Source organism: Haliaeetus leucocephalus, unplaced genomic scaffold, assembly GCF_000737465.1.
Source record: "Haliaeetus leucocephalus isolate CR32 unplaced genomic scaffold, Haliaeetus_leucocephalus-4.0 Scaffold293, whole genome shotgun sequence".
NCBI lineage: Eukaryota > Metazoa > Chordata > Aves > Accipitriformes > Accipitridae > Haliaeetus > Haliaeetus leucocephalus.
This window is the reverse complement of record NW_010972729.1, coordinates 80258-104403: the sequence shown is the minus strand read 5'-3', so window position 1 is coordinate 104403 and position 24146 is coordinate 80258. Positions and strand designations below refer to the sequence as shown.

Genomic DNA, 24146 nt, shown 5'->3' with positions numbered 1-24146 from the left:
ACAGGACTTTTTTTCTTTTCTCCTTTTTTTCCCTACTGGGATAAAATTTAAGTCTTGCTGTAAATTAGGAAAGTCAATGATGGCAGTCCTTTAAAAGACAAATGAAGGAAAATGCAGACTGGATTGTGGGGGTGCTGTAGCAAAAACATTAGCTATTTCTCAGAAAGCTTCTTCACCCTTTCTTGAGACTAGTAAGATCATCTGCAGGCCATACAGCTACCTCTATCACATTGCAGTGAAAGGAACTTTATGTTGTTAAAATAAGGTACTAGGAGTGTCAGTTGGATGAGTCAGCCTAACACTCCAGCTCTGTTCAGTTCGTGAGATTCTACTTCTGTTCAGTATACAGTGGTCTGTTAAACCCAGGAAATACCAGTAAAAAAAGACTTGGATGATACATACCATCAGTGCATCTTCCTGATTCCATATCAGAATCAGGCCTAATTTGGCATAAACCTTGGTGTAAATGTCATTGCTCTCAATGAGCAGACCAGAGCTGTAGTAAGGTGTCTTCACACTAGGAAGAAAATCAGAGACTTCGCATTAGTACAGAAACATAAGGGGTGACATGAATGTCTGTAATAAGCCAAATCCCCTAATGAGTAGAGAAACCAGTCTCTGTCTACCTGATCCTAGCTGCACAGGATGCCTTGTTTTAAGGAAGCATAAAATCCTCTCTCTCTGACACTTGACGTGATAACTCATTTCCCTTAAAAGGCAAAAAAAATTCAGAGGCAAAGCCTCCCCAAGTGTTCTTTAAGAAAAAAAGCAAAAATGTCAGATGTCTTTAATTTATTCAAAGGAAAATCCATCGTCATTGTGGTATTAACCGAGGATATTCAAATACTCACTACTAATTTACTTCAGTGAAAGAAGTAACAACATAAATGGAAGCTGTTCTTTACCAAAAGATCTGACAACCATTTCAGAGAGAATGAATGTTCCTTGGCAAGGATCTTCCTCCTCAAGAGAGAGTTCAAAAAGCACAGGCAGATATAGGGACTGCCAACAAAAGTTGGGAAAAAAAAGGAGCATGTTAAGAGGAATTTAGTAGTCATTAGTTAGTTCATTAGTTTTCAGTTGACAGGACCAAGCTTGTTAATGGTGACAGCAAGGCATGTTAATGTGACATAAGATACTTTGCAGAAGGCTGAGCATAGACAGTGTTGTCTGATAAAGAATCAATTCAACAGACCTCTCTCTTATTCTTGCATGTCTGTCTTACAGTGCACTATGCAACAAGTCACACTGCTGAATTTCATTCAGCAATAAAGGGATTGCGGCAAGCAACCTCATCCTATAAAATCTAAAGAACTAGAGTCTGTTCAAACAGAAGTAGTGTAAAATGGAATCCAGTCAAAATAACAAGTTCATTTTCTACAGATTTGTCAATATAATTTTTACCTATCAGGATTCATGTATGTCTATGCATATCTCCCCTTAACTAGTCTCTTGACTGGGAGAATTTTATCTCCTAATTTCCTGTCACTGGGATTTTTCCAACTATTTACCTCAGGCATTTTTAACATGGCCAAATGACTTACACATCTAAATACCAGGCAGGAACTCAGAACCCATTATTTCTACTTTTGGCTGCATTGTTTATCCTCTGGACAATGAGGCCTTAAGGGATCATGTTTTTGGAGGGGGATTAGAAAACATAGGGCAGATTTTCACCTTTCAGCTATCACATCATGGAATATTTCTCTTTTTTTCTAATACTAGGACATTCAATCGATCAGTGGATCTGGTGTCAAAAGGCAAATTCATACATTTTTCTACTTTACCGTTTTCACTTCAGTAGTGTGAAATGCTATTTTACATAACAATGGATCATATGTCATTTAAAGAGCAATATGCGAAATTAAGTTCTACAAAGAAACTAAATCCCCCATGCAGCAAAAACCTGTTCAGAAGGGATCTATTGTTTTATGAACACTACCTAAGAAGAAAAGAGGCTTGGTTTAAGAAAAAACATTTTTAAAGGATTTCTAAACTTTAAGACCTAAGTACATAATAAAGGGCTTTTTCAATTTGGGACAAGAATGCATTTTTTGTAACTTCGTGCCATATTGTTATGCATTCTGGTATGATCCTTTGAAAACTGAACATTATTTTCTATCTTTAAACAGATTTTCATTGCAGTGGCTTCCAAACTTCAGAGCAAAACCTGAATTCTGGGCAGAACCTAGTCCTACAACGACAATACAAAGGATTTTTTTTTTAATTATGCTGACATACTAACAGCCAGTTTCTTCCCTCTTCAGAACTATGTCTTACCCTATGAGTTGCTTCACTTGTTTCAGTGTGTATATATACACACACTGAAAGGATAGGCTGATGATAGGAAAGGCTAGATTAAGACACTACTTGAAACCAGTAATGGTATCAAACTAGTCCCTTGTGCAACCATGTTACAGGAGGAGAAATATAGTACAGCTCACTGTGAAAAAGTACATATTGCCACATACAAATTTTACAGTGTAAATTTTGAACTGCATTATATCTGTTATAATCCCTTGAGGAATGGCCATCCGACCTTAAAGAATTATTTATGAAGATCAGAAAAAAACACCTCTCTTCTACCATAAAATAAGAGAAAAGGACCATGGAGAAATGCATCTTCATTTTTGAGGATTTGCTAGACCATCTGCTAAGGTAAACTCAGGGTGGTGGTGTAAAACAAATGAAGCTATGTCATTTTGTGCCACAGAAAGATCTGGTTCATGAGCTGCATTGTTTCCTGCATAACTAGAAGAAGAACAATTCACTCAAACCTTTTCCTGACTTGTATTTAAATCATCCCTTACGCCAGTGTAGAAATGACGATTAATACTAAAGCCCCTCTCCAAAGCAATTTTTATGCTGGATTTCAAAGTGCTTTTTTTTGCTTGTGGAAATGCTTGTAGCAGTTACTTTAATGGTATACAGACAGCTGTGTAAAGATCAAACTTGCTTTTATCTTCCTAGCACATTTCTCTGAAATGCTACTATACTAAAGGAACTTACATCCGCCCATCCACTACAGCCAGTTTTGGTCTGAGGTACACAGTAAAGTCCTTGATTGTTATCAGAATATACTGGATCTCAGGGTGGTTATTGCTGTTCAGAGCACGCTGAATGTGGACAGAGAACTCCTTGTAAGATTCTTGGCAGTCAGAAGCAAAATTATACTCGCAAATGCCAGGGAATTGATAGATGTCTCCATCAAAAGTTTTGAAATGGTTGTTTCCCCAAGTGCTGCAGACATAGTGGCCATGGTTTCTTGTCCTTCCTGTTAAGTGATGAAAAAGAAATAAGCATGAAAAAAAGTGAAATGAATGAGCTAGCATCAAGAAAAGGTAGGTGTTGCATTTTACAGTAGAAACCACTTGCAATTACGTGCACAGTGATTCCACAGATCTCAAGCCTGATCAAGTATCAGAGATGTGAATCTCTAATGGAAAATAAGACATTAACAAATACAGCTGAGACCTGGGTATATCTTATAATCCTCACTGAGGTGAAGGAACTTGTCTGCATGAGGTGGGGAAACTTAACCTTCTGACCACTAACAAGCTGGTGCATCAGTACAATGGAGCTACTTTGCCGAACTTATTAATTTATTCTGAATCACAGTATTATTTTTAGCAATATTAAATATTGCTAAGAGGTATTTTCCTCCCTGATGCAACTTGCACTAGAAAGGAAACAGGAAACCAAGGAAGTACCATTCCTACTGGAGGGCAAATAGGTTAAATGTTATGAAAGGACTTGTGCACAACAGGAATTTTTAAAGCACTCCTTTTCCTAACAGAAGTAGTGATTTCTATTACTACAGAATATAAATTCTTCAGAAGATAGTCAGAAAATAACCATGCTAGGAGCAAAAAAAAACCCCAAAAATTATTTTTTGCAATAGCAAAAGATGATGATACTTGTTCCCTTCCCAGCCATCTATACCAACTATATAGATGGTATTAACACAGTATGTGATAAATCTCAAGATGCTGTAGATTAGGGTTGAACATAAAACCTGAGCATACTTGGGAAGCTTGCCAAGGTACCAAAAGCACACATGCCACTCATCTTCACAAGATTTTCTCGTAGTGTTTAATTTGTGAAAGCAGGGATCTCTTAAGTTGTTGTACTGTGATGGTATCAATCATACCAGATACATCCAGCCAAGCTGGTATGCTTCTCTCCCCAAAAGGGAGGCTACACAGAGATTCTCCCAGAGCTCACAGCTGGGATACCAAATACAAGATAATGCTTTTGTCCCATTGCTGAATTCAAGATGCAGCAGACCAAGGCCAATACCCCAAACCCGATCACTGCACAAAATTCATCACCTATTCCTCAAAAAATAGTTTTCAGTATGAGATCTCCATTTCAACATTTCAAACAAAATTGATAACAAATGGAGTAAATTAGATCTTTTACAGAAGGATTATTAAAGTCCTGAATAATAAAATGAGCTTTGTCCAATGTTACTACATTCACTTTTGAAGAAAGTATTTATCTCATTCCGAAGTAGCAGAAGGCACAATCATCCACTTTCTTCATTGCTGTAACAATGAACTTCCCAAACTCCTATAGTTGCTTTCTGCCAAGTAGTTGCCATACCTAGGAAAGTCTCAACATATGGGAAGAAAAGTAACACTGAAAACATTTTCCAAGCACATCAAACTAGAGATTCATGCAGTAGATACAGGTACTAATCTCTCCAAAGACAGCAATATCAACCTATGTTGGCTGAGCTATGTAGCCTCAGTATTTGAAAGTTTAAGAAATTTAAGGCACCTTAAAACACCAGTGCATTATTTAAATGCACTGCCTCTTTCTGCATCTACAATGGTATTTTAATTCTCTCCCTCTTTTCCAGGAGGCAATCTGCTACCATTTCATTTCTAGAGCTTACCTTTTCTTATTTCATTTGCATAGGAAAGAGCCAGCCAGAGCATAAAAAGGCTGGCAACTCTTAGCCCCATGGTGGCTAAGGTGGGTGAACTGGAAACTCCATTGAAAACTTTGCTTTATATAATATCCACTGATGCAATTGATTCTATCACAGGGGAGGACATACAAAGGGAGGAGGAAAAAGGAGGGGTAAAAAAATAGGTGTAATATTTGCAGAAGATAAGAAGTAAACAGACAGGTATTTTTCACCATAAATGAAGGAATTCAGTATACAGGAAATGGTATAATATTGATTCAGTAATCATGCAAATTTTTTATTGCTCTATTTCATCTACAGGATGCTATGCTTTTAAATCCTTCAAATGCTCATGCCAGGTTTAACCTTCAGTAACTCTTATAACAAATAGTGAATTTCGGAGTGGCTGAACGAAGAAATCTCTTGAAGGAAGTTTAGGATGAGATACCCTCAAACAATGGCTTCAAAACGAAAGCATTTTTCATTTTTCACCATCACACAGAATGATTTCTATAAAAATTAAATTATGCTTGTGAAGCTCCTTGTAGACAACAGTAACCCTTACAAATAAAAATGATACACCATGCACTATAAAATTATTTTGCAGGCAATTGTTGGATTCCTTTCATTTGTAAAGCTCTGGGGAGCATCTAAAACAAGGTATAGCCCATACTGCATATTGTGCCCAAAACATAATTGAGATGGGGTGACAAGGTAAGTTCAAGGAATTCACAGCAAGAGAGGTGCTCTATCGAACTTTGTCATGGTGCAACAGAAAGTCCTTCAAAGAGGTTGTAGAGACTCTCACAACATATTAAGCTTTAGGGGAAAAAAAAGGAAGAAGGGGAAAACATTACTGTCCAGACTGAATAACAATTGTTTTCAGACAAAATCCCCCTAAACAGCTCATTCTTGCTTACCTTCTACATGAATGATAAATTTGCAGTCTACTGTCCCATGTCAGATCCTACAAAAGCTCTAGGGTCAGCTTTGCTTTGTGCAGAGAAAGATGAAGAAGGTCCCTGGGAGAAGAAAGCAGAAAATAGAACCAGGAACCAGTTCAGAATGCTGTTTCAGAAATACAAGATTTCCACATGCAATTTATTTTACTGTGAAAAATTCCTTTGAGAGGTGTTTCTGCAATTCTCTTCAGAAGACAAAACACAGGCTCCTTGAGGTAAAATACACTTTTTCAACAGATATTTTAATATGGCTGCTTCATAGCACTAATAGGGTTTACTTCTTAAAGCTCCCAGGCCAGGCTCTATATTTTCTCATCAAAAGTTTCTCAGTGCAGTGTCTAGAAATCTCTAATCCTCTTAACTGTTCAGAGTGTACTTTCACTGCTGAAATTACAAGTAGAACTTTTATATTTTTTAAAACACCAAGGAAACTATTCACTTAGCCATTTTGGCTGCTCTAGTTAACTAGAAACACCTTTTTGTCAAAAAGGCATGGTCTTTAGCTGTTGTTTTCTTTTATTTGATATTTTAATCTGAAGTATAGCCTAGCCTCAACCAGAACATCTTCCTGTTTTCCCTCAATACATCTCAAAAGGTTTTAGACTTTCTGCTTTTCCGATTTGAGGATACAGATTTGCACTTCTCTCACCTTTACATAGGGTATCATTCACCCAACACTGATGACTGAAATTAAATAGTCACCCTTTTCTCCTTTGGGAGTCTATCACTAGAAGAACATAGAAGTGATTTCCCTTCTTGAAAAATAAAAATAAAAACAGTAATAATCCATTAGAACAAACCGTTTAGAGAAAAATGAAGAAACACTGTCCACAGACACCTTTCCCTGACGGTTACCTTAGCAGGTCTAATTTCTTATGACATCTCAGAGACATCTCCCATCTTTGAATTTTCTGTCTTTTATGCCACCAAAAGTATTAGTTCAGAAATGTTTTCTAAAAATACTTAAGAGATTCCTAAAGGACTTTATTCTGAGTTTTTCTTTTCCTCCCTGTGTTTGTCCAGACAGTCTCCTGTCTGGAACTACTATTGCCCCAGGAAAAAGAGTCTTCATAACTTAATTCATATACAGTCTTTGCAAACTGTAACAGCAACTCCATGTACACAGCAGACCTGACCCCTTTTTAGATTAAATTGGATGTGTATGCTCACAGGTGTAAGTTGGAAACTTGCGTATTTTGCATTCAGGTTTCTTTGCCATGAAAATTCTAGATTTGGAACCAGACTCATCCATTTGTTGGGACTGTGAAAGGTAATCAACCTTCACCTAAGGGTGCACCATTTCTCAATTCAATATGCTGGTATTTTTCCTCTTACGCAGGTGAGAGATGCATTTTTCTTTGGGTGATATGGAGCGGTCTAACCACTTGAAGAGCTACTCTTAGCCAAGCACCACTAAATTTTCATAACCGATTTTCTCAGCTCTAGCTCTGGCCTGCCTATACAGGGAGCATGATTCCTTCTTGGTCTATAAAGTTAAAACAGGACTATTTTCCTTCTCAGAGTCACCAACAACTTCTCATTGTCCCTTCTTCTGACATATAGGAAGCTGTGGCTTGCTGTGACATCTCAAAATGAAGAATAAGAGAAAGCAACATGCCTTTGAGCACTGAGACCACTCTTAAGAGTATTTGCACTCAAGCTTACATGGCTGTGCTGATCTGACAAGTCAGTACAGATCCTTATCTTCACAATTCATAAGTATTTACACTTTTACTAGCATTAGAAAGTGTCCTAAACTATACCACCTCTGTTTCCTTATTGCCAGAAGGGTAATGATCCTGTCTACCAGCTGCTTTATATGCCTCACAGAAATAATCAGTCTTTGAGGCAGACAACATAGTCTGTTTCACTTCATGCTCAGCTACCTTAAAGCTTATTGGATCATGCATTTTAATCCAGATACATCCATATGTATGCATTAATTTATTAACTATAAATTGTTTGACAACCTGAAGTAATCGATCTATTTTGGAACAAAGATAATTCTGCTTTAGCATTAGCATCTTTGCTTTAAGCTTACATCAATTCTCTACATCTGAGTTGACCTGTCTGTGGAACTTCATGCCATTCGTTGCTTCTGGGCATCTTAATCAGAAGTCATCTTTCTCTTTCCAATACCAAGTGTTCATTTACCTGTAATACCAGTGATACTTCTTATAATTCTTTGTGCACTTCAATCCTCTCCCAGTAGGGACACTGCAACTGAAAGCATATGGAATCTGAACTGGGTAAAAGCTATCACAGTGCAAGTGGCATCACCAGAACAAGCAATGAGGAGTGTTTTCATATTTAGGTCCCACTGCTGAGTCTTAACGTAGTTTTTTAAAAGTTCCTGAAGTCCATGAGTAGAAATAAAAGTTCCCATAATCTTTCACTATATGCCTGACGTAGGAGCCGCAAGACCAGTGCTACAACAGTCAATGCTAAAATTCAAAGTTTTTTTAAAAAAAAGTTTATTGCATGCCAAGTGTGTTTGTTATAGCAGCAGATGCAGAAGGCAAGATAAAAAATGTGTTTTGAGTCATAGCTGTGTCAATGCATTGAGTGTTTCCCTACCCTTAAACTTTTATGAGACTATTTCTAATCGTTCCATCAGCATAGCTAACTTTTAATGTTCATATGAATTACAGTGTAAATTTATTTTGCAGTTTACTTTCTGTTAAAAAGAGAATCTACACAGAAGATTCTCTTCATTCTGACTCACACTGCAGAAGAAAATGGCCTATATGGAGAATTTATATTACTTTAAGATAAAATTAAGCAGAGACCTGGCTAGACTTATTGTTTTAGGAAGAATAAATATTTTTTCAAGAATTTGGGGTCTGTTTCCATCTGTTAGCATACCAAGAGGAAATCTCATTGCAGTCTTGTCACAACAATCCCAGGATGGCCACAGTACAAATACGTCAGAAAGTACAATTATACTGGTGATGAATTTTTTTCCGTATCTGCTATTGCATTCCTGTCTTGCTGCTGATCACGGGCTGTCAAACCAAGAAGCAATGTTCTATCGGTCATGTTGCTCTTCAGAAGTAGCCATGGGATTTTGTTCTGCTACTCTTCCACCTGCCAGCATGTCACCAGAGCACACAAAGCCTTCTTCCACATGACCATCCAGCTGCACAATATACACATCACTCCCTTTATCTCAAGCACAGAGATGGGTTTTCTGGATTCCCTGGCAGCCATTCTAAAATAGCTCTGGGAAAATATAGGCAGATTATGAATTAAGAGATGTCTGACATGCAATCACGGTACTTCCTTGATTGAGACACCAGTAAGCACTCTATAGCACACCTTGACAAAAACTTAAGAAAGCACAGAGGCAAGCAGCAGAAGGCTGAACAGCTCATGAAAGGGAGTGTTAAAGTAATAACGTAGAAGTAATGGGGATGCATTTCCTTTTGATAGTATGCTGTCAACTGATTAACCTAAAATTATCAATGTGAATGGAGCCAGTATTTATATGGATGTACAACTGGTATAAAATTACTGCAATTATTAATTTATGGGGTTTATGTTATTAAAGAATTAGAAACAAGTGGCAAAACCCATGGCTATAACCAATTTATTGCTCTCGCAGACTTTTTAATGGGGAGTTACTAGTTACTCTTTTTATAAAAAGAACTTCAATATGCAGAATGTCTGCTTAAATGTATTCAACAGTCAAGATTTTATTTAAGGAAATGTTCCAAAAACCCGCATACTTTGATTGATCCTAGGTCTCTTCTGGAAATGGGCTTATACTATGTAATTAATTATCCTACCATTTTACCCTAAGGTATTTGATTTCTGATTGGACTAATCTTAGTCCTACCACTAATTTCATCACTGTAACTTTGAGCAAGTCTTTGGGTTATTGGCATTCTCTTTTATTCAAACAAATACAATAGTGTAAGGTATCTGCTGATGCTAGCTGGAGTAAAACATTCTCACATGCCCTTCATTAAATGGCTTGGCATAGAAATTTTAAGACTAGCATCCATTTTCCACTCATAGTACTTCCTTCTTTTTGTCAGTAGCTCATACTCTGAGACTACAGTTGCAAAACATTTCTTTCCCTTCCAGTTAAGTACAAATGGGGATAATCATATGACACACAACTACTGGAGATTAGGAATGGATGTAGTAAGTAATAACTTCACCTAGTAAACTTTCCTACTAAAACTTACCTTCTAGAAAAGGTATGTCTGCAAAAAACCTCACATGAGATCTTCTGTATCAATACCCATGGAAAAATATTTCACGATTTAAAAAAAGGTGAGAAGAGTTCTCCTTTGCTCAAGCATCTATGGGATTTACTGCAGGGAAATGGACAGACCCAAGAAGAGATGACATAGAAAAGGTGTCGAGGGAATTACACCCCACATTCCTTTCTCTCTGGCAATTTTACCCCAGTGGAGTGGGGTTTTCCAAATCTTTTATTTTCTCACTAGGAAACACTGGGAAGAAAAATACTGGCAAAATGTGAATTTTTTTCGTCTGTCCTCTGAAGAAGGTTTTTTTCTGAAAACAGAGCTCACTGAGAAACTGGGAAACATTCTAGGCAAAGCTTGTGCACCTAAACCTGTGTTCTCTCAATGGAGTTCACGTATCAAGGAGATGTTAGCATTTCAACAACAAACAAATTAAGCATACTTGCTTTAATTGCAATTTTCCTTTACTAATATTCTCTACCACCTCCTTGTCTCAAAATTCCTATTGACACTGATGGTGGAACTGAAGTAAATTTGCATTTACTTAATATTTTCAGGTGCGATATGGGAAATTAGACTGACCTTACAAACAAAACTAGAGAGCAAACCCTTCGCTCTTTCCTTCCTTTCTGCAGCAGTATGTGGATATGGCCTCCAAGTCAACATTTGCTATGAGTTATTTTTTAGCTTTCAAAACCAGAATTCTTGAATGACCCTCCAAATATTACACTGAATGCTTGCTTCACAATACAGTATATTCTTGTATTTTACAAAACATCCAGTCTAGTCGCTTGGCTGATAGATTAAACTTTCCCCATTTTACTCAACTCTTGATAGAATGGGTCACTTAATGGCATGCAGTCAACACTTCTACTGATCTGAAAAAATTTCATAAATAGTTAAGCTAAACTATATTCTGAGCCATGGTATAACTATGGTGATGGTTCCACAGGACTCTATGGAAACTTGCGGTCACTTGCATGAACATTTAGCTAAGAGTCTTTAGTCTTTCTCTTCCTATCACCAAATAGTATGATCCTGCTGGTACAATTTGCTACACTTGCCATAGTTATGGTAATCTTTAACTTGTTTCTGTTACGTAACTAACCATTTACATAATTAATAGTGCCTCCTGTTGCGTGTGAGAGAGAAAAACTACGTCAAATGCAAGAATACATCTGACTCATACCCAGGTCTTCCAGCTGCCATGCACGTTTTCTAACAACGCTACTTTATAATTAACTTTTGAATCATCAAAAATACAACATTCTCAATACAGAGCACTGTATCACAGCAACATTGTGAACATAACAGTGTATATTGAAGAACACTTTGAGAGCTGCTACCTCCCACACAGCAAAGGACAGGGAAGGATAAATTAGACAACCTGAGAAATATTTTCCTTCACACACTTCCATGATATTTTGCACTGTTTGTGTTTATTTTCCACACACCTTCAAAATTTGAATCTGATCACTCATTAAGGTGCCTTCTGAAAGGTAAAAAAATAGACAATAAAACCAGGAGTAAATACTTTTGAGCATTCCTTAATGCTTCTCCTTTTCAGTTACTACTTTTTAAAATGTTAATTCTCAGAAGCAGATCATCTGCACTATAAAATGCCAACAGTAAGACTGACAGTCCATGCCATCCAGTGATGTATTGCATGAGCTAGGACTACCTACATTGAAATTTTGGATTGGCTGGATAAAAACAATTTGGAAAAAAAAATTCTGATTATAACTTCAAATTAAAGGTAGTTGATGTCCAGAAGAACTGCTTCCCAGAGTACCAGGATACCTTACAGTTTTGATATATGTGTCTCCACAAAACTCTTGTTCCAATATTTACAACTGCAGAATTAAACACACAGCCAGAGATAAAGAACCACAAAAGCACTTAGGCAATATACAGCAAGGGCTCAAGATGAGATGTACACATCCAGCATTCTGAACAAGGAGCTGCCTGGACCAGGCAAGAGGAATATCTCAAAAAAAAAAAGTATGTCTAAATTTTAACTCTTTTCTGTGGATCATGACTAATACCTTCATAGACATGACTCTCTTCATGAACACAGGTGCTTCATGCCTTTCAAATAACAGAGCCTTTTCTCAAAACGATGGCAGTGGAGGACTCTTCTTTTCATTCCACAGAGCACTGAGTACTCATTCAGTGAGGGCTGACATACCTAAATCTGTCTTGGGGACTCACATTCACATCTCCAGTATGAATATAGTTGGACTAGATGATTCCTGTAGGTCCCTTCCAACTAAACAATTCTATTCTAATACCTGAATCCCTGGGATCTAAGGCTCCCTCCTCCTTTTGAAACTCTTCAACTCTGCACAGAATACTTAAGAGTTTTGCTGTTCCAAAGACAAGGAAAGCAGGAGTGAGCATGACTCTACAACACAGAGATTAGAGGGACATACTAAGGAGAAGAGGGAGGAGGGGTGTGGTCTCAGTTAGTCCAAACATTTGATACAAAATACAGCTCACGTCCTGGGAATAGAAACTTTGGTATGGATATAAGCCCAAATTGTTTAAGGTCATTTATAAAGATGTTTCTCAATTTATGCAAAGAGAAAGATTTTAAAAAAAAAGTTAAATTCTTATCTTGACCTGGACAGTAAGACTTAGTTGAACGTACCACAGCAGAATGTTGCTGATGTGTAAGAGCATGCAGAACGTGGATAACAGAGTAAAATCATCTTTCTCTACCCAGTCTGAAAAAGTTATTTTTCCAGAGTGCTTCCGTGTGTTAGAAACATTATAGAGAAAGAGTATTTCATAACAACTCTGTAAGAGATGTTTGCTGTAAGCAAATAGCTAAATAAAAAGGCTAAATCGAAAGCAGGGCCAGGAGATAAGTGATAATATCTTCTCTGTACTTTCCCAAGACAGAGACCAGAGTAAAGTTTCCAGTTCAGAACAGTACTTCATCAATACTGTGCTAAGTGTTGCTCTAGTCAGGCAAACCTGCAATTAGGTAAAAAGATCCCTTATATTTCCCGCTGTGGTGGGTTAACCTTGGCTGGCTGCGAACCCGCACCCAGCAGCACTCTCACTCCCCTTCATCAGTAGGACGTTTCTTCCTCCCTCCTCTCTCTCACTGCTACACAGCATTTTGACCTTTCTTAAATATATTCCCACAGAGATGCCACCAGCCTGGCTGATGGGCTCAGCCGTGCGCTGTAGTGGGTCTGCTGGAGCCAGCTGGCAGCATCTGTGTCTGGCACAGGGCAGTCCCAGTCTCCTCCTACAGAGCTGCCCCCCTGCAGCTCCCCTGCTACCAAAATCGTGCCACGTAAACCCAATACACCTGTACATAAATTATTACAGAAACATCTCTTTACCATCACAGAGCACCACATGTTTCAAAAAGGATCTTTTTCTAGTATTTTAGACCAGGCCGAACATGTTAGTCTATAAACTAGCAATGCAATTAGACCTTTACTCTACTGGTATTGAATCCAAGTGCTAGCTACTATGAAGAAAATTAACTCTACCCCAGCGGAAACCAGCACATTCTCCAGCCCTTATTCCATACCATTTATGTCATGCTCAGGTCCCATACTATCCAGCACATCCTCACTAACCACCATCCCCCTTCACATCCTCTGATACAATATACAGATATCATTGCCTTAGTCTATGGACTATTCCTGTGAAATGTCTGTATATTATCCATAAATGTCCAGAAAATGTCCATTGCTTTCATTTAGTCCATGACTTTGGACTCCATCTGTTACAGTGGTTACTCAGGACAGGAGAGGTGGTGTGTTGTGTGGAGTTACTGGGCACCAAAACCAGCTCAGCCTGGGTCACTGCTGCACTTACACTGCTTCTTGTAAGGCTTGCTCTCCATTGGTTCAGGTGGTTCCTGCTATAGTAATTCCCATAACATGCAACTCAAATCCCAGGTTACAATTTAAAGGTATTTCCATTACAATCTCCACCCCTGGTCCCTTTGGACCAGACCATTGGTTTTAACATCACAATGAACTCCTCCCCTTGGCTCTGCTCTGGCTTGGATTTATCTATAGACTGCAGTCCTTTACAGATGTACCTGCTCCAAGTGGAGCCTTATCTATGAGCCACAGTCTCTCCAGGGGTGTACCTGCTGTAGCATAGACTTATCCACAGCCACAGTTGCTTTGAGGTGCACCTGTTCCAACATGGTCTTCTCCATAGGTCACAATGCCTTCAGAGATATACCTGCTCCAGTATGGCCTTACCCACACCAGAGTCCTTTCAGAAGTAAACGTGCTCCAACATGGCCTTACCCATAGCTGCACTCCCTCCAGGGCTGTACCTGCTCTGTCATGGCCTTATCCATGGCCACACACTTTGAGGTGCTCCAGCATGACCTCATGCACAGCCACTGATGCTTCAAGGTGTACCTGCTGCAGCATGGACTTATCCACAGCCACAGATGCTTTGAGATGTACCTTCTCCAGCATGGACTTATCCTTGGGCCACGATCCCTTCAGAGGTATACCTGTTGTGGCACAGACATAACCACGGCCACAGATGCTTTGAGATGTACCTGCTCTGGCATCGGCTTATCCATGGCCACATATGTTTTGGGGTGTCCTGCTCCTGTGTGAACTCCTCCACAGGTCACAGTCCCTTTGACTCGAGTTCACACTGGAGTTCCAGCCTGTCCAGTACAGCAGCACAGAAACAGCAGTGATGCCCTGGCTATCTGCCAGCCCAGGCACATCACCAGTGCTGTTATCAAGATGTTCCCAGGCACAGCAGAGTAAGATGATAAGCAGTTTGTGCCCCATGTTGGGTGCCAAAAAGGAGCAGATAGCAAGCAGCAAAAGCAAAAAGCAGCCACTAACGAGCACTAGACTCTAATATACAGTAAGGCAAGCAAGCCCCATGGCAAGCATAAGAGCCTATTTATAGCAGTTACAGCTATAAATTCAATTTAGCACATTCCATTCAAACTTGTCATTATCTCGAACACTTTGTGCCCCATGTTAAGTGCCAAAAAGAACTATCATAGTTTAACCCCAGCTGACAACTAAGCCCCACACAACCACTTGCTCACTCTGCCCGCTAGTGGGATGGGGGAGAGAACCAGAAGAGTAAAAGTGAGAAAACTCATGGGTTGATATAAAGACAGTTTAATAAGTAAAGCAAAAGCTGTGCATGCAAGCAAGGCAAAACAAGGAATTCACTTGCTACTTCCCATCAGCAGGCAGATGTGTTCAGACATCTCCAGGAAAGCAGGGCTTCATCACGCATAATGCTTACTTGGGAAGTCAAACACCATAACTCTGAACGTCCCCCCCATTCCTTCTTCTTCCCCCAGCTTTATATGCCGAGCACGATGTCATATGATATGGGATATTCCTTTGGTCAGTTGGGGTCAGCTGTCTCAGCTGTGTCCCTTCCCAACTTCTTGTGCACCCCTAGTCCATTCGCTGGCAGGGCAGTATAAAAAGCGGAAAAGGCCTTGACTCTGTGTAAGCACTGCTCAGCAATAACAAAAACATCCCTGAATTATCAACACTGTTTCCAGCACAAATCCAAATCATAGCCCCATACTAGCTAATATGAAGAAAATTAACTCTATCCCAGCCAAAACCAGCACAGACAGTCAAAATGTTAATATAGTGTTAGTAAAGGCATAGTGAACAAAACACAAAGTAACACTGTAATACTCTACATGCATTCATGGAGGAGCCACATTTTAAAAGAAAATTACCTCCCATTCTGGTCAGTCCATTCCAAGAAACATATTTTAAAACTAGAAAAGGTACAGAGAAGGAAAACAAGAGCCAGGATGGGATGCATTCCCAAAAGTGTCAACAAGTTCACCTGTAAGCTTCTGGTGATGATCTGTTAACCACTTATAAGGACCTTGGATGTCTGCAGATGCATCTCATGGACTGAATATGGATAGCTATGGACATGGACAACTATGGCTGGCTGTCTTCTACACTATTTTTTCCATTGCTAAGTGTATATGCTATATATTAAGTGCCATTGAGTGTGGGTTACACCATTAAAAGGCAATGATTTCCAGCACTAGATAACGGTGATATCCACTAATCGTCTGGTAGTCTATCCTAAAACCACAGTTTTGGTCTTTGAAGACTTTTATTCTTAAAGAAATTTAAAATAGAGTAAATTCACTTTAGTGTAGGACACAGCAGCCTAGCGGGCAGAGGCACAATATCTCTTGTTATGGATCTAAAACAAAATTACTAATTCATCAAGTAATGCCACCAGGACAAGAGATGCATACTAAACAACATATTTAAAATGGGGAAGTGAGAAACATTAAGCTTTGGGAAACCTTATTATGCACTTGGCTTGCTCACCATGAAACAGAGTATCTCTTGTTGAGTACTCCTGAGATGCTTAAATGATGTTTCTATCCTGAAAGGTATCATAAAAGCATTAGCAAATTCCTCAGACTTGCTCTTGCATTTGTGACACTGTATTTGTTCACAAGGCTTTTTGCTTCTGTTGGCCATGGACAGCCAACGTTAACAACAGTATATGTGAGACGGATGAGTTCTACGGCCTGATCAAACCAGAAATGTCCATTCAGTCACAACTAATTATGACTCTGCAAAAAAACTGTTCAAGATGACAGATGAAAGTGAAGAACCAGTTCAGTCTATTAAAACATTTTCACAATTAATGACACATGATTTGGGGCTGGTATGAATGTGAATGTCATATGAATGGAAATGTGTATGCGTTTAATTTTATTACGTAAGTTTTCTTACAGAGTGATATGCCACTGATTACAAACTGATTGGGAGTGGGGGGCACAAGTTAAGACAACTGTTTTTATACTTAAAATTCAGAGGCAGAAAGAGAAGCACATCGTGCACATCCTTCATATTCTTTATTCAATCTCTGAAGCTAAACTACACCTTCAGATTCAGTTTTGAGTTTCTTATGCTTACTGTGTTTTCCTCATACTTGGAACGTTCCCTAGAATAAACATTGAACTCCTGACTTGTGGTGCTAAGGAAGAAACCAAATAAGACACCACTGAAGAGGACATGAGTCTAGTTCCCTTTGGGCCTGATTTAAAATCCGGAAAAATCAGTAATGTCTTTCACTTCTGATTAAGAGATTATAAATAATGCTGCAATTTACCTTACTTGCTGGTGGCTCTGACTTACAGGAGAAACAAACATACTATCAATGGTTGACTATTAGGAGGAGGAGGAAATCAAGCAGTTTTTTGCCTGGAAAATTTAGCTGACCATATGCTACTGATCATCCACTGAAAGTACAGCCAGCAACACATCCATGATAAAATTATTTTTTATTACAAACGATTTATACATTCTTCTCGTCTCCGTTAAGTATTCCCTACCTTGTGCCCTGGCCATGGTGCTGAAAACAAAACCTAGCTCAGGCAAAGGTTTCTATTAGTTTCTTTGCTGCAAGGTTGGACCATAACTTCCTCACCTGTGGAGGTGTGGGCCCAGAATCTCAACTGAAGTAAAACGGTGAAGTTCATTGGACCTAAACCATTCCACAACATGCTGCATTCAAAGGCCTTAAGAACATATAGTAAGCACATGCTACTAGACTCTAGTCAGTATTCTTCTGAAGGAAGAACTTCAGAATGATGTACAGTCACTGTATAAAGAATAATACATTGCAAGAATAGAGGTAATTCAACACACTTTAAGTACCCTATCTTGGACTTTTCTACTTATGCGACCCCCACAGCCCATCAATAAAGGTGGTGATGAATACAGACACCCTGGCAGGGTAACATAATATTTGGGACAGTCCTATCTCATATAACATGGAATTTTTGTTTGGTATTCCTTTCATCAAACCTTTTCTTCAGCAAGCCAGAATACAGCATTATTGTGTTTGGAGAACAGTCCCATAGTTAGTTTGAATGGCTTGAGAACTCACAGAGTAGATGAACACACTCCAGAAAGCACGTTTAGTCAGTAATTCATTTTTTCAAACTAATTTAAAAGGTGTTTGGTTTTGGTTTGGGGGTTTCTTTTTGTGTTTTGGGGTTGGGGGTTTTTTTTGGGGGGGGGGGGGTGTCTTCCAGGTTTATGTTTTCAAGAGTCCATTTCACCATCTTTGAGAAAAAAGCATGAGAAAAAATTGTCAGTTCTCTTGAACATATAACTGTTGTGTGTGTATACTACTAAGCAGACACATACTCTGTTCTCTCAGTCCTACCTGCTTTGTCTCCTTCTTCTGAATCCTTCCTCCACTTCTGCCTCTTCCTATGTTGCACATGTAATCAAAAGTGCATTAACATAGTCCTAACATGTAACCAGCATCTTCTCTACAGTAGGGTAGGATTCTGTGTTTTCAGCTAGTACTGTGATTTCTGCTAGTACAGTGTTTTCTGCTCAGTTTTAGACAGCATTCAGTGCAGAAAAAGTTCTGAATTTCTCTTTGGGATTATCAGAAAAATGTATTATGTGGAAAAGGAAAAAGACCCCAATATCCAGCACTTTCTGCTAAGAATGGGCTTGTGAAATAAAAGCCCCAATTTGTCCCACAATTAGAATCAGTAACTAATCGTCTCGGTCTGAGGGCTTGACTGCTTATTACTGTCTCTTCCTATCAGTTTTGCAGTAAGATGTTGCGTAATATGTGGATACTTGGTAGACTTCTTTTACAGAGTTCATTTTTTAGACAAGACTTGCCTTTTTACCTCTATTTACCTACTTTATTTAAATATATCCTTTTTACAAACTAAACTGCTTATGTACATAATAGTTTTATAGACACTAGTGTTAGTTCCTTCTTACGTCACAAAAGTTATTTCAAGCTATTGCAAAAAAAAACCCCACAACTAAAAGCCACATTAATAAAGAGTGAATATAAAACTATATTTGATCAATCATGAACATATTGGTTTTTCCTGTCAAAGAATACAGACAAATCTGATTGAAAGATATTGCCTAATTTATTTAAATGCAGACACACACTTCTTTTTATTGTCTCTGCTCTTTGCAGACATGCTTGCTTTCTGGAGTATACTTTTTATTTTCTTAAATCTAGCTGTAAATTACTCAAATGATGGCATTTCCAGGAACTTCCACTGTATACTTTCCTCTCTTATTTTTGAATTCCAGAAATAATTTATAAAAAAAAAAATTTCCCTTGATAGTTATCTACAGTTCTAATTTTTCCTTATTAATGAGTTAATCATGCTGGTACACTGAATAGTTATGCCCTTTTTAAATATATGGCCATCTTTAGTCTGTAATAAACATATACATTTTGACAGTAGCAAAACTAACATATATTATTAATACCTGCATTGCAATAGATTGTCGGGGGCAATCTGATATTCTTCATCAAAAAAGGAAGGAAATACCTTGATGACTGAACTACAACAGGATAGCCATTATTAGGAAAAAAAAAAAAAAAGCCCTGCAATCATTATATATGCATTTATATGCATATATGATATATAGATTGACCAGTCCCTTCATATTTGGTACTGTTAGTACCACACACCTTCTAGTGCATTGTACTGATCTCAGTTTTTTAAAGCAACAATTGAGTGGGAAGCAGAGTTTAAGGAGTAATAAGTAAGAGCATGTCATTACAGCTTAGCCTTTTCCTTTTATATGGCATCTTAAAGTCACAGTAAAGTCACTGCACACCCAATTTGAAAAGAAACTTTCACAAGTATGGCAACTTTTCTACTGATCACAGATAAAAGTAAACATGATTGGAAAAAGGTTAAAAGATAAATACCGAGAAAGGTTGCACATAAGAAGCAAAAGCATGAAGCCTGAAACAGGTATTATGGTTTGCATAGTACTGTACACTGTAGACCATTAATCTTCTTAATAATTGTTAATGGGATTTAGAGCCTTTTTATATCTTGGCCAGAAAATTGAAAAACAACTTAGATAATGGTACTGACGTTAAATCACTATACCTGTAGTAGTATGCATATAGATGTGCTCTTTTCTTTCCAGCTTCTATAGGCAGGCATTCATCTGACTCAAATCATAATCAAATGCAGCAATAATTCATATATTTTTCACTACTGCCAGTGGTCACTCTGCATCAGCAAAACTGTGATGAGGCAGGGTGAAGAAGCACAAACTGGTACTGACTGTGTTATATCATGGTTTTATTAAGTGTTTTATGCCCCCAGGTTTAGTAACTTATTCTATTCCTTAAGTACTTAAGTATTTTTTCAATTTAAAAATAGATACTTCACACCATGTTTCTGTGCACACATTTCTTTTCAGAACAGTGAAAATTAGAAAATAATTACCAGCTCTGTGCACTGAGCATTTTTCCAATCCCACAAATACAGCCTGTTGCTTGTACAACTATCTTACCAAATGCCATAAGCCTATCCTCATCAAAGGATTTCTGCCTTCCAGAATTGTATTGTAATAAGCTGCACTAACATGCAGCTCAACGGGTGAATGATATTTCATTTATCACAACACAGTCATGAACTTTCAATTTATTCAACGTAACACACTTATTTTTCATTAACTGGATTCTCAGTCAAAAGAGAAGGCCTTAAATAGTCAGTGATTGCTCTTTTTGGAGGAAAGTATCTCTGAAATTGGATCAGTTTGTTACAGAGAAAACTCAGTCCAGCTCTGGGGAAGAATACTGAAAAGAAGCTGATGGTTCTTAAGTAGTTTAAATTCTCAAAATGCTGTAGTAATACTGAGATACTGAAAATGAAAACTCTTTACAACAGAGAAAGAACAGCACTCATTAAAGTAGCTGCCTGGCCCAAGATAAATATCCAGTAAAGACAGTCATTATTTAATCTCTGCTCAGTTTCTGAAGGGAACAAATAATAAACGTTCTGGGAGGAGCTGAAGAATTAACAACAGCTGCTTGCCACAGCTGATAAAAAAAAAACAATTATGACATTACATACAGGTGGAGTTTGCACCCATCTTCACATTTGTAACTTGACTTATGGCAAGTTCCTGGTGGAAGGAAAGGGAGTTCCGGTTTTGTAAACAAATGCTCTTCTTACAACTGTATGAATACGGGATTCTACTAACCATTTCCTAAAAAAATTAGCCTCTTCCTGTGACATAAAAATAGACAGTTGTCATACATGATAACATAGTGATATTATGTCATGTTTGTATGCAACAGAGCAGGTCAATGAGTTTTGACTGTGACTGCAGGTTAAAATGCCACATACTCTGTTGCACAGTGTATTTTGTTATAATCATCATACTGAAATGAAGTAACTGTTAAAGCACTTGGATTGAAAACAGGGCTACAAACAGAACTTTAAAATGTGAAAAAAACCCAATATTGTTTAGTTTACATTCCTACATACAGGCTTGATAATACAATATATTGTCCACTTAAATACGTTTTACTTAACATACTGAAGTGCATAACTATATTTTATTTTCCAACATTTTAATCTATGTACCTTATTGCTATTAATTTTAAACCATTTATATTCTTAAGTTTATGGGAGATTTGCCATTATTTTTTTAATGAATGCTTTGTAACTACATCTGTTGGGGGCAGACTTAGACAAAGACAAAGAACTTCTAAAGATCTAGCTAGCTTTCCCATTATGTAGCAGTAGCATAGATCTGTCCACCCAGACATGAACCTGTTGTACTAAGCACTAAGTAACCTCTCCTTCAATTATATTCCTCGACTCAAAGATCTTTTAATTCAATGTTAAAGTTAATGGCATTCATACAGAGGTAATATTTTCATTATAAATGTGAATTCATTAATCTTACGGCAACTGTCACAACTGAGTAAAAAGCAACTTTTGTACATTCCAAGTAATCCAGCAAAAATCTTATCTTTTTAGAACAAACTATTTTGCTCAAGTAGGAATGAGTGTTGTATTTTGGTTAGGTCTATCTAAGTAAGGCAGTTTAGCTGTTGTGGCCAAGACTGACAGCTGAGAAACTTCCTAAGAGATTCAGGATTAGTACAGCAAGAGAAGAAAACTGGAAAGCTAAGGCCATGTAAGGAACTGTGCTAGAAATCTCCCTAGCAAAAATATAGCGTATCTTCTCAAAAGAGCATTTGTCATTTGGAGGAGTAACAATTTTGGCAACAAATTTCTCTTGACAAGCCATACACTGATTCTACCACTTCGTTTCACCACTTTTTAAAAAAAGCTGTTAGTGCCAATTTCAAATCACTCCTCTATAGAATTTGGCTTGAGGTAGCATAATAGAGAATTAAAATTGTGAGTGTTTGCATGCAATGTAATTAAATACCTGTGAAAAAAGGCCAGAGTAAAGTAAACCTTACTGTTCCACAGCTATGCTTCTACTGAAGTCTCACTCATGTGGGACACAATTGCTTTTAACTATCTGAGAAGTGTAATGGTACACACAGAGATTTAATATGATTAAGAAATGTGTTCAAGTTGATATAGAAACTAAGAAAGCTGTTTCAGATTATTTTTCATAAATCACAATGTTGATGGGTTCATAGAGTCACTTAGGCACTTGCAGTTATTGTGCATTACATTACAATCACCAGAAGGCATTAGATCCAAAAAACATTGTAAGCTTTGTGTTCAGGGTCTCCCCACTTCCCAGCTGACAGGGCTCCCTCTTTCCTATCAGGGTTCCCTCTGATTTACTAAATTACTTTCTCACAGTTATTTAGCTTCAGCAGGAAGAGATGGATATCCACCACCACATTCCCACAATTTTTGTGGTGAAGACACTCTCAAAATTTATGTTTAAACCTTCTCAGGCTGCAGCAACATTTTTGGAGTCAGTGTTGGCCTAAGTCTGACTCAGCACAGTCAGGTGGAGTTAGGTATGTTCATCAGAGCATGCCAAACATACCAGTTTCTTCGCGGAGTTTAAATGCAAGGTCACTTAGTTCCTGGATTTATAGCACCAAGGAAGGAGATGGGACATGTAGACAGCTAGCTTAAAGCAAAACCACTGATTATGAAGCATGTACATTAACATATCTTTAGGCACTTCAGGAGTTTTCTGCTGGAAACCTCAGGCACAACACATCATTTCAGGCAGCGCTTTTTGGACTGATCTCATTTAGAGGCCTTTGTGCTATTTTAGAGTTCATCCTCTGCTTTCTAATGCCATTTTATAACATCACAACAAACCTCAACAGAGTATAATTGGGCACTGCAGTTCACCATGTAAGTTCTTTAGGCACTGTACTCCAACAAGTCCAGTATTTCCAGTAAAGAGAATAAGCCTATTCACTGGCCTGCCAAGAAAGAACCATTTAAAATGTTGTGCTTGAGTGATAATCAGTTCCCATGCTGTTTTAGCAAAGTGGATGATACTAAGGTTGCCTTTACTGAGTACAGTGTCCTCTAAATGTAAGTGAAGAGTCCACGTATTAAACATGTTCTGCTGATGTCAATTACGGATTAACTTCTGTGTCGGTCTCTTCTCCCAACTAAAAAGTGAGAGGACAAGAGGAAATGGCCTCAAGTTGCACCAGGGAAGGTTTAGATCGGATATTAGAAAAAATTTCTTCACCGAAAGGGTTATCAAGCACTGGAACAGGCTGCCCAGGGAAGTAGTTGAGTCACCATCCCTGGAGGTATTTAAAAACCATGTAGATATGGTGCTTAGGGACATGGTTTAGTGGTGGACTTGGCAGTGTTAGGTTAACAGTTGGACTCGATCTTAAAGGTCTTTTCCAACCTAAATGATTCTATGATTCTGAAAGACACAGAACAGGAGCAAAATCCAACCAAAAGCTTAAGCATGTAGCCTAGCTTTGCTAGCATTGGCATGAGATATAAGATAAAATACAGGAAAATATGTAATTTGATTTAACTGTCATTCATTCATATGAAGACATTTTAGTTGTTTCTCACAAGAGTTTGCCCATCTCAAAAGATTAATATGGGGAATCTGCTCACTGAGTTTGTAGTCTCAACCTCATTGATGTTATTGCTACTGTAATAAATATTACCACTGCTAACTGTTGGAAAGATCCTGTCTACACACACATAAAAGTAATCCCATTAGACTTCATATTAAGGTCTGTCCTGGGTTCAGCTGGGATAGAGTTAATTTTTACAGGAACCTGGGGCGGGGGGGG

General features: G+C 38.1%; 1 protein-coding gene across 1 annotated transcript in view; it reads right to left on the bottom strand.

The window, feature by feature from the left end:
• The window catches only part of MUC2 (mucin 2, oligomeric mucus/gel-forming), a 29460-nt gene extending 24474 nt beyond the window's left edge, over positions 1-4986 (bottom strand). The window contains exons 1-3 of the mRNA XM_010570138.1: positions 4901-4986; positions 3010-3274; positions 403-517 (exon numbers count right to left, since the gene is read on the bottom strand). Of these exons, the coding sequence (XP_010568440.1) occupies positions 403-517; positions 3010-3274; positions 4901-4970 (450 nt within the window). The 5' untranslated portion in view covers positions 4971-4986. The remainder of the gene's footprint in view (positions 1-402; positions 518-3009; positions 3275-4900) is intronic.
• Between the last annotated feature and the right edge of the window lie 19160 nt (positions 4987-24146).